The sequence below is a fragment of the Cyclopterus lumpus genome, chromosome 5 (assembly GCF_009769545.1).
Source record: "Cyclopterus lumpus isolate fCycLum1 chromosome 5, fCycLum1.pri, whole genome shotgun sequence".
Classification (NCBI taxonomy): Eukaryota; Metazoa; Chordata; class Actinopteri; order Perciformes; family Cyclopteridae; genus Cyclopterus; species Cyclopterus lumpus.
The window spans coordinates 14,767,836-14,782,019 of record NC_046970.1 but is presented as its reverse complement, the minus strand read 5'-3'; the positions used below and the strand labels follow the sequence as shown (position 1 = coordinate 14,782,019).

The following is a 14,184-nucleotide window of genomic DNA, read 5'->3' as shown; positions in this document are numbered from 1 at the left end:
GCCAGGCGTGGCAGCGACGATTGGATAAACAAGGTCATCCACCGGAGCCCTTGGACAGATCGGATAACAGCATATGGAAACACATTTCATTCAGAGAATGGTTCGCAAAATGTGTGTTTTGCTGGCTTCAACTTACATGGGCGCTGAGAGGATTGTGTTGATGACCGTTCATTTCTCCCGATGGTGGAACACTCCCACGGTGACGTCAGATAGCGTGCTCGACGTCAGAACAGCTGAGCACCAGACAGACAATCCCACAGGATCCATGCAGGTGATCCAGTTAAATTACAGTATTATACAAGTATTATTATTGTTATAGATGTGTACACTGAAAGGGTCGCAAGAGTGGAGCTACTTTGAGGAGATGTCCTCTCTTATTTATTATAAGTTATGCAAGAAAAAAATTGTGAGTAGGCTTTTTGTCCACCACAATGTTATTCCAGGCACTGTTGATAAGGCTTTGAAGTATAACAAGTTGAAATGACGACTATTTGTCGATAAATCAAATAGTTGGCAACTAGTTCGACAATATGTTTTCCCTGTTAGTTGTTGCCCTAGAACATCCTTCATGCGGAGAAATACAATGTATCGAATATATAATGAATGACACTTACCAGAATAAATAATATAAATTATGAATTATATTAATAATATAATAATCACATGAAGACGAAGAAAAATAAACTACAGTATAGGGTGGACAAGTTTCTAGAATCCAGCTACGGCTCTGGACGTCTTTAGCCATTACAGTAAAAAAAAAAAACATTAAACAAAGAAAATCTGTAACTGTGCAGCGTACGTTGCCCTTTAATCTTCTTCATAAATGTTTTATTTGGAGCCCCTCTTGCTAAATGCAAAGCAAGAAAAGTTGACAAAAGAGTCTGTTACAGCCATGGCCAAATCTGAGGTTAACCAAAATGCACAAAGGAGAGTCTGTGAAGTTTCTTGGAGCCGAGTTTGGCCTTTGGTGAGAAGGGAAAGCATCAAATGAAAGGCATGGCACATTACATAGGCTGACGTTGATGTTGTTCAGATGAAGCCGGGTGTGCAAGAGGATCAGGAAATACAGGAATGGTAGTATGAAGAATGAACATAATAATCTTTCAAGGTGTGGGAAATAAAATGGCTTTTGAGCTGTAGGCTTTAGAGTGGTAGCTGCACTGGTTACTGTGGTGGTACCTGGAGGATTGGTTTGAGTTTTTCTCTATGAGAGAGATACTTAGGAGGATATCACAGGGGATGTGTTAGATCTGAGGATGACCATGATATGAGGCTGCTGGATTACCGGTTTGGGACTCTGAAGAGCTTGAGGTTAACCTTGTGGAGGCTGCAGGTGTTTGAGACGGCAAGAAATTATATTGAGGGGGCATCGGAAACTGACTGCTGGGAACACAAGGCTTCCCATCATGCTTAGTGGTGGGAGGCCAGTGTGGTTAACAACGCCTTTGTCCTGGTGGCAGGAGAAGAAGGGGTTTGTTGGATGGAAAATTCCAGGTACTGAAAAGATTCTTGCTACTGGACGTCTCGGGCTCAAGAAAATTCAGGATTCAATGGGTTAAAGTTAACAATATTTAATGGCAAAAGTTAGACAATTTACGTTCACGATCAGGTTATCAACATTGCAATGCTTCAGGGTTGCAATCAACCAATCGTGCAACGCTAGAAAAAAACCAGCACACATTTGGTGATTGAGAAATCCAACACACCAGACAGCCATAATAAACTGTGACTTCGCTCATTCAAAACTGATTCATGTCTCATGACTCATGTTTAATTATGGATCTGGAGGCAGTTTTGAACAGTTGACAAAGTGTTGTCCTAATACGAAGATGCAAGGCTACGAGTGCATCTGTGATATGATACTCATTTCCAGCCACTGTAGAGGGCCTCAGTGGGATTGAATTTGTATGACAGCATCCCCATATTAATAATATTTTGATTATTGTTTGGTTTAACTCCCTCTGTCATGTAATTTAATACGCAATCATATAGCACTAAACTCTGTGGCACAAAACAATCAGCGGCATTGTCGTAGATTGGATCACTTTGTGTTACATTGATAAGAAATGTGAGAGGATCTGAAACTCGGGCAGGGACGATTTGTAGTTCCCTGCTGTGAACCGTGTCATGTTGGAGCAGCAGATGAGTGTTTTACTTCAGGCATCACACTTCTGGGCTGAAGACTGCCCACAAACGGAGGCCTTTGCACAATAACAGCCTCTTTATCAACAGCTTGTCCGTTATTAAGTTGTACGAAAGTCCCCGTGACCACAAAATACAACATAGGATTTCTACAAGGCATGTTGCTAATCAATAAGACTGCCACTGTGTCGGTTCAATGGGTCCAAAGCGAAGGATCACATGAGTTTTGGTGCGAGCAACCAGAACTTCAAATAGATCAAGTGCAAATTCAATTTCAGGAGGGACAACACTAGTTATTTGATCGATGCACGCAAACAGTTTTTCTTAATTAAATTGGGTGGATTTCAGAAAAACAAAGTGCATTGATGAATATTCAGCTAAAAAGGCAGTTAAATTAAATCCAATTGAGTTATATTAAGGCTACTTTTGGTAAACAGGACAAATCAAACATTAGAACAATATAAATACAGTTCTCAATGTTTTAAATCAGCATTTCTGCACATGTCAGCACTTTTATCAAGGGAATTCATATAAAAGTCACACAATTGAAAACAATCATATTCATATTTTTCAGAGGAAGATAATGCAAACTTTCACATATTAACAAAGGTGAACCAAACAAATGCTCACGATGACTTTAATCTGTGAGTTACAACGCTAATCTGATACAAGCAGGAGAGAGGTGTTGACTGGGATGGTAAGAATATTACACATATAGAACAAATATTATAAATCTCTTGTGAAATGCTCATCATATCCATTGGTAATCAGAGTTGTGCTGGAACACATGAACAATAAAATATTCACAGGACCCACACAAAAGTAAAACTGCAATGAATTTGAATCAAGTCAATTTTAGACCAACTCAACTAAAGCAGTTTTTTCTTAGAGGCCATGTCTTGCGTGACATTATGTGGTTGTGTCATTTCATGAAGACTAGATGATAGAGAGTGGGTTAGAAGTGGTGCTCCGGCCACCAGAGACAGCTCACAGGTCTGAGAGATCATCTTCAGACCATGCTGAGTGCGTCACTGCTGAGAGCGCTGAGTTACACTCTTCCTTCTGATGTGCAGCAGCTGGAGACCCAACTCTACCATTATAATCACTCTTAACACTGGGTGACTGTACCAGTTCTTTAAAATGCAGAAATAGACTCTGTATCCAACTTCCACCAGCAGCCAACATCCGCTGGAGGTAAAGTTATTGTGCCACCATTTCCATCAGCGGTGTCTGCTCCCATAGCTTGTGTCCAGGAAGGAGGTGGAGGTGTGAACAGCCTTCTGCGACCAGCTGTCCGCGGTGAAGGGGCGTCGTCAATGCTGCGCCTGAGGTTAATAGGAGATGGAGGCCGCATGTCAAATTCTAAAAGAATACATTCGCGTTCACCATCTTATTTTTCAGAGCTGATATTGCTAACAGGGTCCGTCTTGTATGCTGGGGTAATGGTAGACGGTTGATCATCATATGGGCACATCAAGTTGTTGCTGAAACCTGTTCTAGACAGGTTATAGTTTGCCCAGTTACTTGGCATCATGTTTTCCCAGGTTTTCTCTGATTTCTTAGTGCCCTTTCTGTATGCTGGCTGAGACCGTACCCATAAGCTGGTCTCCTCCACCGCTTTAGGCACTTCCCTTCTGCCCCTTGATTGACCTCTAGATAGTGTCCAGAAGATCCAAGATCCCAGGATAAGCAGTAAAAATCCCCAAGATAACTCAAGAATTCTGGCCCAAAACTGATTGAACCACCAGCCCCAGCCAAAGCGCCTCCAGTTCCCCAGAAGCCCATAAAGCCAGAGGAGACTATACATCTACAGGCTGAAGCACATAAACCCAAAGAAGGTGCATACTGCTGTTACTTTCTTTGCACGCTTCTCAATCCCCTGTGAAAGAACCCACTGATGAGGTACAGAAGACCTGAGAAGTGGCTGTAGATGAGAAGAAGACTTGCCAAAGATTCCCATGCAGAATGGGAGACCCCAGCATATGGTGAGGGTCTGTAGCAACAGACTGAGTGCTGGGGATCAAGTTGTAGAGAAACGGTCTGCTACAAGTACAATGTGATATAGCCATGGCCCTCCAACCATCCATGGGTGCTGCAGCTTTAGCAGGAAAAAGTAAAAATGTCATCCATCTGAGTGTGACCAGAGTGCTGCCAGAGTAGCACGAGAGAGGATCTGACGGGTGCCATAAGGATCAAGCAGAAGGAGGACACCACGCAGACTACCACTCAGCATCAGGAGAGTGTTTGCCAAAATCAGGGTGTCACAGCGGGGATGACGAAGAGTGCATGCACCTGCCAGTCCCATAACTTCCAGGACTGCCATCAATATGAAAAGGCTGACTGATCCAAAGACATGTAGTTCCCAGGCAAATGTCAGTGTGCGCCTCATGTCATCCCAGAGCAGATTGGTGCCATTAGAGTTTATGAGAACAACGCCAGGACTCAGACCAAGCACACAGGGAGCGGGAGAAAGAGGAAAAGTCTTATTTTTTATGCTGGAGAAATCAATGTTTAAACACATATTTTGAATGAATTCTGTAATTTACTATGTGGCTAATGGAGAGTATTTTTATAACATTTGATGGCTGAAGAAATAAGAACTGACTGTTTGTAAGGCCTTCTCATCATGTACACTTAAAGAACATTGAAATACAACCCAGCTTGGCAAAAACATGGAAGTTCACAGCATGAACTAGCCTGATCGGTCTGTGAGCTTGCCACTTCAATGATATGCACATCACACATGGCAGGAAAGAAAAATCATAGGTGATTGAAATGATTTTGCATCATAATATTATATACAGCATGTCATACTTTTAGTACAACCTCAGGTAACTTTAGATGAATGTTATTTCTGTTGAACAACATGTTTAAGAAATGCCTTGTCTCCTGATTTAAGGTTCAGAAAATATACAAAAGTGCACACATAAAAGCATTAAAGAAGGTTTACCGCCAAGGGGGCCTCTAAAACAAGCGGGCGATTTTCCAATTCCTCTAACTATTAGCAGTCGTTTCACAACATCACCAAAACACAATAGCCCATTGCCGAAATAAGCTGTCCTTTAAACTAAACTAAATATTGTTTAAATGCTCAATAAAACCAGATAAGTCAGATGTACCTGTGATTCCTTTTGCTCTTCTTTCTTATAGTGCGTCATGGGTAGCACACCACCTCTAGATGCAGCGTCTGCTTTCTGATGTACAAAAAGAGCATCACAGTGAGGGTTTGAACCCACAATCGTGCTCACACGTCGACGTCTTATTCTATTACTGCACCGGCTGGTTACTTGGCAGCCTCACATCCTGATGTCACCTGAAAAGAACGGTTGCGAAATCAAAATACCAGGGACAATTCTCTGGGGGGAAATGCATTGATAAGCATCTTCTGAGGGGTTGTTTTCTTCACATATGGAGATTTAAAAAAACAGAAACATTATGTGTATTTATTAATTGATTATTAATACAAGCCCACAAGCCTCACCTGTCGTTGCACAGCTGTGTTACGGTGAATCCTTTTTCTAAAGGATCGCATTAAGTAGCACAAAGTCACATGATGTGATTATGTGAAGAAAGACAAGAAAGAAAGAAATGTACACTTTTATTTATCCCCGTGGGGAAATTCTTCTCTGCATTTGACCCATCCTTAGTTATTAAGGAGCAGTGGGCTGCAGTGAAGCATCCGGGGAGCAACTGGGGGTTCAGTGTCTTGCTCAAGGACACTTCGACATGCAACTATGGGGAGAGCGGGGATCGAACCGGAGACCTTGTGAAGTCAACTAGACACGCACACTCTTGTATTGTTTCATACCAACTCATTGGCTTAATAGCTTTAAATGTGAGGGCCAAACATGACATATGGACAGTTGGCCAGAAGTGATGCATGCTACGTTAAAATATATGCAAAAGCCTCTAAGTCATAGCCACTTAGATAAAAGTGACTATGTTTTCACTATTATTGTAAGCAATTTTATTTCCGAAAAATATTAAGGATATACGTGTATTACTCCCTCCACTGTTTCCACCGGAGAGCCCCTGCAGTCTGCAGTGAGTGTGGGAATTAACTCTTTCTTATCCAGAGTGCAGAGGACGGCGCCTATGCACACAGTGCATCTATGTTGGTCCACCTTAAGACGGGCAAGAGGCAGTTTGTTGTTGAGAGAACTGGGGGAGGCCCTCAGCAGCACATGCCTGGCTCTTTAAGGCAGACTGGGAAAGTTAGATTGTGTTAAAGGTACATGCATTCTAATGTTTATCATCACCAAAACATCCCTGGAAAACGTTTTAACACTGCTGCAATATGTATAATTGTTTGTGTCCATTTTAAATGACTCAACTTGGTTTCCATACTCTTGTTGTATGGAGTCAACGATATAGTGATAAGGGAAGTATTCTGACAAAATAAGGTCCATTTACTAGCGTATTTTTTACCTTTCAAAGTAATTTCACAGGCATTGTGGCAAAGAGATTATTGTCACAGAATTCGGCAGGAAAACAATAAATATTGAAGTGAAGTGTCAATTTGGTTATCATTTTAGAGAAACACACTCAATGAGTACTTTCATTCAGATGTAACATCCAACTATGTCTGCCGGTCTTATCTATCTATCTGACCATCCATATTTTCCCCACTCTGCTTTTCAGTGCCAGATAATAAAGTAAATATTAGGTAGCATTTGTAATAATAGTGGTCAGGTAATATTGTACCAGACTATACTAATAGTGTATGGCTCTAAACCACCCAATAATTGTTTTGGGGATTTTTGATTTAACAAACCAATTACAAACCAATATGATGAAGCATCATTATCCGAGCCTACAGTTTGTGAAATGCTGTAAATGCCTGTAAACCTGTGCCAGCATGGCTGGTGTAAATGCCATGATGCGCCTCTCAGAATGGGAACACCGCGGCGGGCGGTCACTGGCTGAGCAGTCTGGAGAGGAGTCGCGTTGTTTTTTGGGCCTAACTTCCGTCATTTTATATCTCACGGGATAAAAACGGAGGAGGTTTTCGCATGTGTCGCTGTGAAGTGTAGGTTGTTGTAATACCACTCCGGGTTTATATGGATACATAAATATTTGCTCTGCTAGAGCTGTGGAACTTGTTTTACACCGTCGCGTACGTGGATCTGAAATAAGCAGACGTCAGACCTCGCCCGCTCGCTGCTGCTGTTACATTTTTTATCGCAATCTAATCACCGCATTGTTTGCGGGATTATACCGCCGCTGTACGCACTATGTGGTTACGTGAACGGTGTGGTGACAGTAGCTGTTAGACGTTTATCGGTTTTTTAGTTTTAAACACCGTGCCTTGGCGGAAAGGAGAGGATTTGGTTTTATTTAAGGTAGCATGACAGGATCCAGAGCCGTCGAGCTAGCTAGCTAATGTTAGCACGATGTTAGCTAGCTTCATGTTACGGTTGCAATGAATGGACTGCTGCTTTAATATCTGTTCATCTGTGCTATGAGGAAATGTTGATTTGCACCATTTTTACATAAATTAGATATCACTCTGGCTTTCGGCGTTGTTAAATACAGTTAACAGTTGCTAGCAAGAGGACTGTCCATATGGGCTGTGACCAAACAGTGCCTCGCTAACATCGGGAAGCTAACTGGCTAACTAGCTAGCTGTAACGTTGACACCATTATCATACAGTCGGGACACAGAGTCGGGCAACTAATTTGTTCGTGCCCTACAAACATTTAACCAGAATCGTCGTTCGTATTGTAACAATTTACCGTTCGCTAAATCTGTGACTGTGATGGCTAACTAGACAAAGTTGAAGCGAAGCTCAGTTATTGTGTTGCAAGCCAAAATGCACTTTGTCCCGTGTACTATGCTATACCAACGTCCACCTATTGAACCAACATATATTGAAATGACATTAGTCAGCTAATTATGTAATGGCTATATAAGTGGACTCTCCCACTCCCTGCATGCGAATATTCTTCTTTTATGTGTGTGTGCTTTCAATGCATTGTGATTGTGAGCAGTTTGGGACTTGGCGTTAATTATATTCTCAAATGTTGGGAAATGCATCTCTCTAGGTCAATTGAGGATGAATGATCAGGACAGTGGGGTTGTCTCCTTTGATGAGTATGTACGGCAGAAAGCCCGCACTGTTCCTCAGCACAGGATGAAGGAGTTCCTGGAGTCTCTCGCCAAGGGCCCAGAGGTGCTGCAGGAGTTCAGCCAGCAGGGAGGGGCAGCCACCACCACAGCCATGGTGTACCAGCAGCAGGGTACCAACTGTGTGTACACAGACAGCACAGAAGTGGCTGGCTCTCTCTTGGAGCTGGCGGGTCCGGTAAGTGCTGGTCCCTTTTTTATTATGAAAGATAAACAATTATATTATTGATTTTCTTCACTGTGGCGTAATCTGCTGTACTTCATATATGTAAATGCTTTATGACCGATACAGGTGACCTCGGCAGAGATTTCACCGCATCTGTCCGTGCATCAAGAGTCTGAACAGCAGCTTCAAGTGCAGGTTGGTTTATATGCCAATGCCACTTCTTATATTATGGCATACCTTGTTTTAATTGCACAAGACAAATGGGGTCGTGCAGGGCCCAGAAACACTGTCATGACTTGCCAAGAGGTAAACGAATAAGAAGGCAGTGTGGTGTTTTGAGTCTTTAAGTTCAGTTGACGAAGTAACTTTGCTCTCAGATCTGATAATGTGGAGAAAAGGTGAGGAAGAATTTACAATTCCAATTCAGGACCAACATGTCAGATTCTGTTAATCAGTTTTCACTTATAATTCTTTGACAATATAGCTGACAGTACTTCATGCTTTTTTTTAAATGTTCAAAGTAATATATTATATTGTTGGTTCTATTTAGTAACTCCAAATATACAATTGTAGTAATTCATCTATATTACTATTACTATTCATATATTTTTTTAATGTAAGGTATTCGTTAGTCCATTGAGTAAAACATTTACTTAATTCTTTAATAATTTTCTACTGGTTATTAGCCTCCATGTTTACTACCGCTTGTTAGGAGGCATGGGATCAATCATTCACCTTCTCTCTACTACTGCACTTGTGACTGTCACTCTGTCCTTACATTTGTATATATGACTAAAGCAAATCATGGTACATTCCACAATAGACAATTAATCCATAGTGGAATTTCAGTATAACAAAAAACATACAGTTGTGTAACTTTTTCTGTAAAGAACAAATCATTTATTGGGTTAAAGTCAATAAAACTGACGTGTAGACTCTTCGACCTGCTCATTGTTGATGCCTTTATTGATAGCTTTTGTAGTAGAGCAGCTTCACATTTTATTATCAAAGGTGTAATTAATTTGAAGATAAACTCACATTACCCTCTACATTTTTCCCAGAAAAGAGTAGTTCACAGTGTAACAATGAAAAGAAAAAAAGCCATTTATTGATTTGACTGTTGACAGACCTGTTTATTTTTCCTCCTCTCCCTCTGTTCCAGGTTCAGATTCAGGAACAACAAGGCCAAACAGTTGGCCAGGTGCTTCAGGTGGCCTCCCCCTCTCAGCAGGACCTGCAGGGAATCTCAACAGCCCACTTTGTCCAGCAGGGGGAGCTCACAGAGGAGCAGCAGCAGCAGGTACAGGATTTATTTAAACAGTCGCCCATATCAAGTGCATTCATGTGATTCTGGATTTTGACTGTCAACTGTGTTCCACAGATTCAGGCGCAGCTGGTTGCAGCTGTAGCTGGAGGACATCAAATCCAGTTGTCAAGTGGACAACAAATCCAGTTACAAGGAACACAGCATATTCAGCTGCCAGGCGGCCAGCAAATTCAACTTGAGGCCGGCCAACATATTCAACTACAGGGAGGCCAACAGATTCAACTACATGATGGCCAGCAGATTCAGCTACAGGGTGGCCAGCAACTTCAGCTACCGGGTGGCCAACACATTCAGCTACAGGGTGGCCAACAGATTCAGCTACAGGGTGGCCAACAGATTCAGCTACCGGGTGGCCAACAGATTCAGCTACCGGGTGGCCAACAGATTCAGCTACCGGGTGGCCAACAGATTCAGCTACCGGGTGGCCAACAGATTCAGCTACCGGGTGGCCAACAGATTCAGCTACCGGGTGGCCAACAGATTCAGCTACAGAGTGGCCAACAGATTCAGCTACCGGGTGGCCAACAGATTCAGCTACAGAGTGGACAGCAGATTCAGTTACAGGGCCAGCAGATTCAACTTCCAGGTGGCCAACAAATTCAGCTACAGGGTGGCCAGCAAATTCAACTTCCAGGTGGCCAACAAATTCAGCTACAGGGTGGCCAACATATTCAGCTTCCAGGAGGCCAACATATTCAACTACAAGATGGTCAGCAGATCCAGATTCAGACCATAGAGGCCATGTCTCATTCGCAGCAACAGGACTCTCCCAGAGAGGCGGAGAGGAGATCTGCCACTCTCTCAACTGTTCTCCAACCTGCTAAGAAGCGTAAGGTGGATGTCCCTCTTGCTGTGTCATACGCTGTTCCACAGGGCCAGCAGGTGGCCACAGTTCTAGCCATCCCTCAAGGGCAACAGCAAAGCTATGTGTCCCTACGACCAGATTTGCTCACTGTTGACAGTGCACAACTGTACAGCACAACAGGAACCATCACAGGTCCCACAGGTGAGACTTGGACCATCCCTGTGTACTCCACTCCACAGCAGCAAGGGGTAACTCACATTGCCATACCACAGGACACATACAGCACAATGCAAGTTACCACCACCAACGGTAAGGACAAAATGTCCCCCAATTCCTCATCAAGGTCCACAGATGTGCAGTCAGCCTCCGCTGGGACACAGGAAGAGATCGTACAGACCCTGTTCCCGGCTCAGTTCATGAACGGGAACATTCACATCCCTGTGGCAGTGCAGACCGTAGGAGGAACTTACAACGCTACACAGTCGGTACACATATGGGACCCAAATCAACAGCAGAACCAAGTAGAAGAGGGACAAGAGCAGCAGCTCCATCTGCAGGTTTGAATTGATATTTCCATGAACTGATGTGTCCTATGCTCTGTACCCTGTTTTTCCATAGCTTAATGTATAAAATAGATAAGCAATTAAAAAATATTTCTTATCCAGTGATGAGGATGAAAAACATGGTAGACATGTATCGTTAAAGTCAGGAAATTGTTAAATACCTGAAATCTACCAATTCAAAACCACTGATAGGCTTTGAAATCGCCCTGGTGTCTGTTTGTTAAATCACAAGTGATTTTTACACTTATTACAAAGACCCATTTCATCCTTGCTACCCTTTTTTCCCCACAAACTGACACTTTTATTTTGGTCTCCTGCAGGGCCATATGGAGGCAGAGGGTCAGGCTGAACCGCCTACAGAGATTATGGTTCCTATCTGCCTAAAGCCAGAGGAAGGCCTGGAGGTGTGGCGCCTTTGGGTCAAGCGAAAAAACACTGAGCTAAACAAGCAGGAAAAGACTAAGCTTGCACCCATCGGACGTAAGTCAAGTCACTATTTATTTTTTTAGCACACTTCCGTATTTTACATTGTCAAACAATGATATTTATTATTAGATCTAGATGAGCTTTCAGTTTTGTTTTGATTCCCAATATATTCGCTGTTAATATTGTTCTCCATAACTTTTCTGCTTAGCACTGGGAACTAAGCATGTTTCCTTATTAGCACTAACTAAATCTTTGCCTCTGCTCGTCTCTCTGTGGTAGGTCGTCAGCCACTGCGTTTTCAAGAAGACTTGGTGTCCAGCGCAGTAGCGGAGCTAAACTTGGGTCTCTCCCTGATGACGCAGGAGGCACGAGGATCAGACGAAGAGCAATTCACATCCGATGTTCTATACTATGTTTTTTTGTGTATACAAAAGGTTAGTATCCCAATGCTCAATGATGTATGGTGCCAAAAGGCTTTCTCCTTAAAGATTTTCACCAGCTTTTTTTCTTCTTCTCAGTATCTCTTTGAAAATGGCCGTGTGGATGATATTTTCTCTGATCCGTATTACACACGTTTTTGTGGGTGTTTACACAAAATCCTAGATGGTTGGAAACCCAGTGTCCATCCTTTAGGTAAGAGAATCAACATTTATATTTCATTTCATTTGATTGTTTTATAGAACCAATTGCTCATTGTGTGTTTTCATCTTAGGTTATGTCATCCCAAGTCACGTGACAGAGGAGATGCTGTGGGAGTGCAAACAGCTTGGTGCACATTCACCAGCCACATTGCTCACAACTCTAATGTATTTCAACACTAAGTGAGTAACCTCGTCTCAGCACTGAATGACCTGAATCTGTTCTCTTTAATCAGACATATATTTGAGATGTAATTACTGTGTGTGGTTTGTCACAGGCATTTCCACCTGACAACACCTGAACAGCACATGAAGGTAGCTTTCTCGAAGGTCCTAAGGCACACAAAGAAGAATCCCGCTAATGCCAAGGACAAAGCAACCAGCATCCGCCTTCTCAAAGGACAAGGTCTAAACGGCACAGGACAGAAAGGTGGTCAAAACAGTAAGCCACTTGTGGAAATCTTGCGATGATTCACAAACTTTGACAACAGAAGTTCCTGTTGCTGACCTATTATGTCTGTTTCAGGAACTGATGACATGTATGAAGAGCAGGCCGAGGACCCTGAGAATCCCCTTCGCTGCCCCATTAAACTTTATGACTTTTATCTCTTCAAATGGTGAGTGACTCAACCACAAATCCTGTGTGATCATTCTTCAGTGTAAATATATTGGAGGAAAAAAAACTGAACTCCCTTTTCTTTATTGAATGGTCCTTTTCCAGTCCTCAAAGCGTAAAGGGGCGTAATGACGCATACTACATGACTCCAGAGCCGGTCGTTGCGCCGAACAGCCCAATGTGGTACTCATCTCAGCCCCTCACGACTCAGCAAGTGGAGCACGTGCTGGCACGCATCATTGTGGTCCGAGAGATCCAGGAGATCATCAGCGTTGGTCCGGATGTCATGAGCTAAATTGAGAGGACTCTGACTGGACTCGTGGGAACTTGGTCGCCTGTCACTGATTGTTGACTATGCAGTATCCATCCTGACTCTGTAAACCCCAATGACCACCATCTCAAATCAAAGGGATCAATCATTATTTCTTTCTGAGTGCATCACAACAGCAAAGATTTTCTTTTCTATTTTCAGCTGATTGGTTGGACTGTTTTTTCTCTTGACTACCTTTTCTAAGCCATTGCCTCTGTAACCTTTAAACTGGCAAGTAAGTGAGACTTTCGTCTCACCCCTGCTGGACTAGGACTGACCTCAGCAGAGGCGGTACATTTTCCTGTAAAAATATCAAAACAATGAGGATATTTAACCCTTCACTACTTAACCTCACAGACCATTTACCAAAGTCTCTTCAAAGTCCAACGACATGACATCTTAATGGACAATTATAGAGACCACTTCTCACGTTTTTTTTGTATACTGACTGCATTTTGGACCATGTATTGATACGTTCAAAGCTGAAGAACTTGTGCCTGTTTTAAAAAAATAACGACATAATTTATGCTTGTGGATCATTGAGTGAGTTGTTCCTCAGATATTCACAAGGTCAAAGTGCTATATTATAGTCATTCAGGAGATTGGAAACCTTTTTTCTCAGGTCAAAGCTAGTGATTTGAACACCTTAAAGGATTTTTGCCAACTTATTCCTGTATGTATAGTAGGTTATTAAACAGAACATACAGATGGAAATGCCTTTGTTTAGCTAACGCAGTGTTAATCCTTGTATCAAAAGTCATGAGAATTGAAGAATGAGGAGGACTTAGGGCTGAGCTGTCTGTGGAAATGTAACTGAACTTTGAAATAAGGATTAGTTGGACCTTTTCAAGAACCGTATCCAAACCCCATTGGTGCCTCCCCGAGATGACGTGTACATTTTAATTTGGATTACTACATTGACAAATAGTTGTGATGCAGTTCTGCTTAATTTGTTTATTACTAAAAATGAGTTGTATAGCATTGTTCAGTCATTTTCCATCTGATCATTTTATGACTTCATAAGAGTGGTATTTTTGTGGGTCAACACAGATGTTAGTATCACA

The 14,184-nt window shown here is 42.4% G+C and overlaps 1 protein-coding gene across 5 annotated transcripts; it reads left to right on the top strand.

Moving 5' to 3' along the window:
- The first annotated feature begins 42 nt into the window (after window positions 1-42).
- LOC117730653 (glutamine-rich protein 1-like) lies at window positions 43-14,101 on the top strand. 5 transcript variants are annotated; one of them, XM_034532506.1, is made up of 12 exons: window positions 43-271; window positions 8,188-8,447; window positions 8,562-8,630; window positions 9,598-9,735; window positions 9,817-11,124; window positions 11,451-11,610; window positions 11,836-11,990; window positions 12,075-12,189; window positions 12,269-12,377; window positions 12,473-12,636; window positions 12,721-12,811; window positions 12,916-14,101. In XM_034532506.1, exons 2-12 carry the CDS (start codon window positions 8,199-8,201, stop codon window positions 13,103-13,105), a joined length of 2,748 nt encoding a protein of 915 aa, XP_034388397.1. In that variant the 5' UTR covers window positions 43-271; window positions 8,188-8,198; the 3' UTR covers window positions 13,106-14,101. The 5 variants fall into 5 exon arrangements, with proteins under 5 accessions (XP_034388397.1, XP_034388398.1, XP_034388394.1 ...); XM_034532507.1 differs by lacking the exon at window positions 43-271 and adding an exon at window positions 7,029-7,171 and having other exon boundaries at window positions 12,473-12,624; XM_034532503.1 differs by lacking the exon at window positions 43-271 and adding an exon at window positions 7,029-7,171.
- The last annotated feature ends 83 nt before the right edge of the window (window positions 14,102-14,184 follow it).

Bases quoted from the DNA above. Each gene is read 5' to 3' on its own strand.
- LOC117730653 (XM_034532506.1), top strand. From the start codon at position 8,199: ATGAATGATCAGGACAGTGGGGTTGTCTCCTTTGATGAGTATGTACGG. The intron at 8,631-9,597 runs GTTGGTTTATAT...CCTCTGTTCCAG, and splicing joins AACAGCAGCTTCAAGTGCAG to GTTCAGATTCAGGAACAACA. The intron at 12,378-12,472 runs GTGAGTAACCTC...GGTTTGTCACAG, and splicing joins CTAATGTATTTCAACACTAA to GCATTTCCACCTGACAACAC.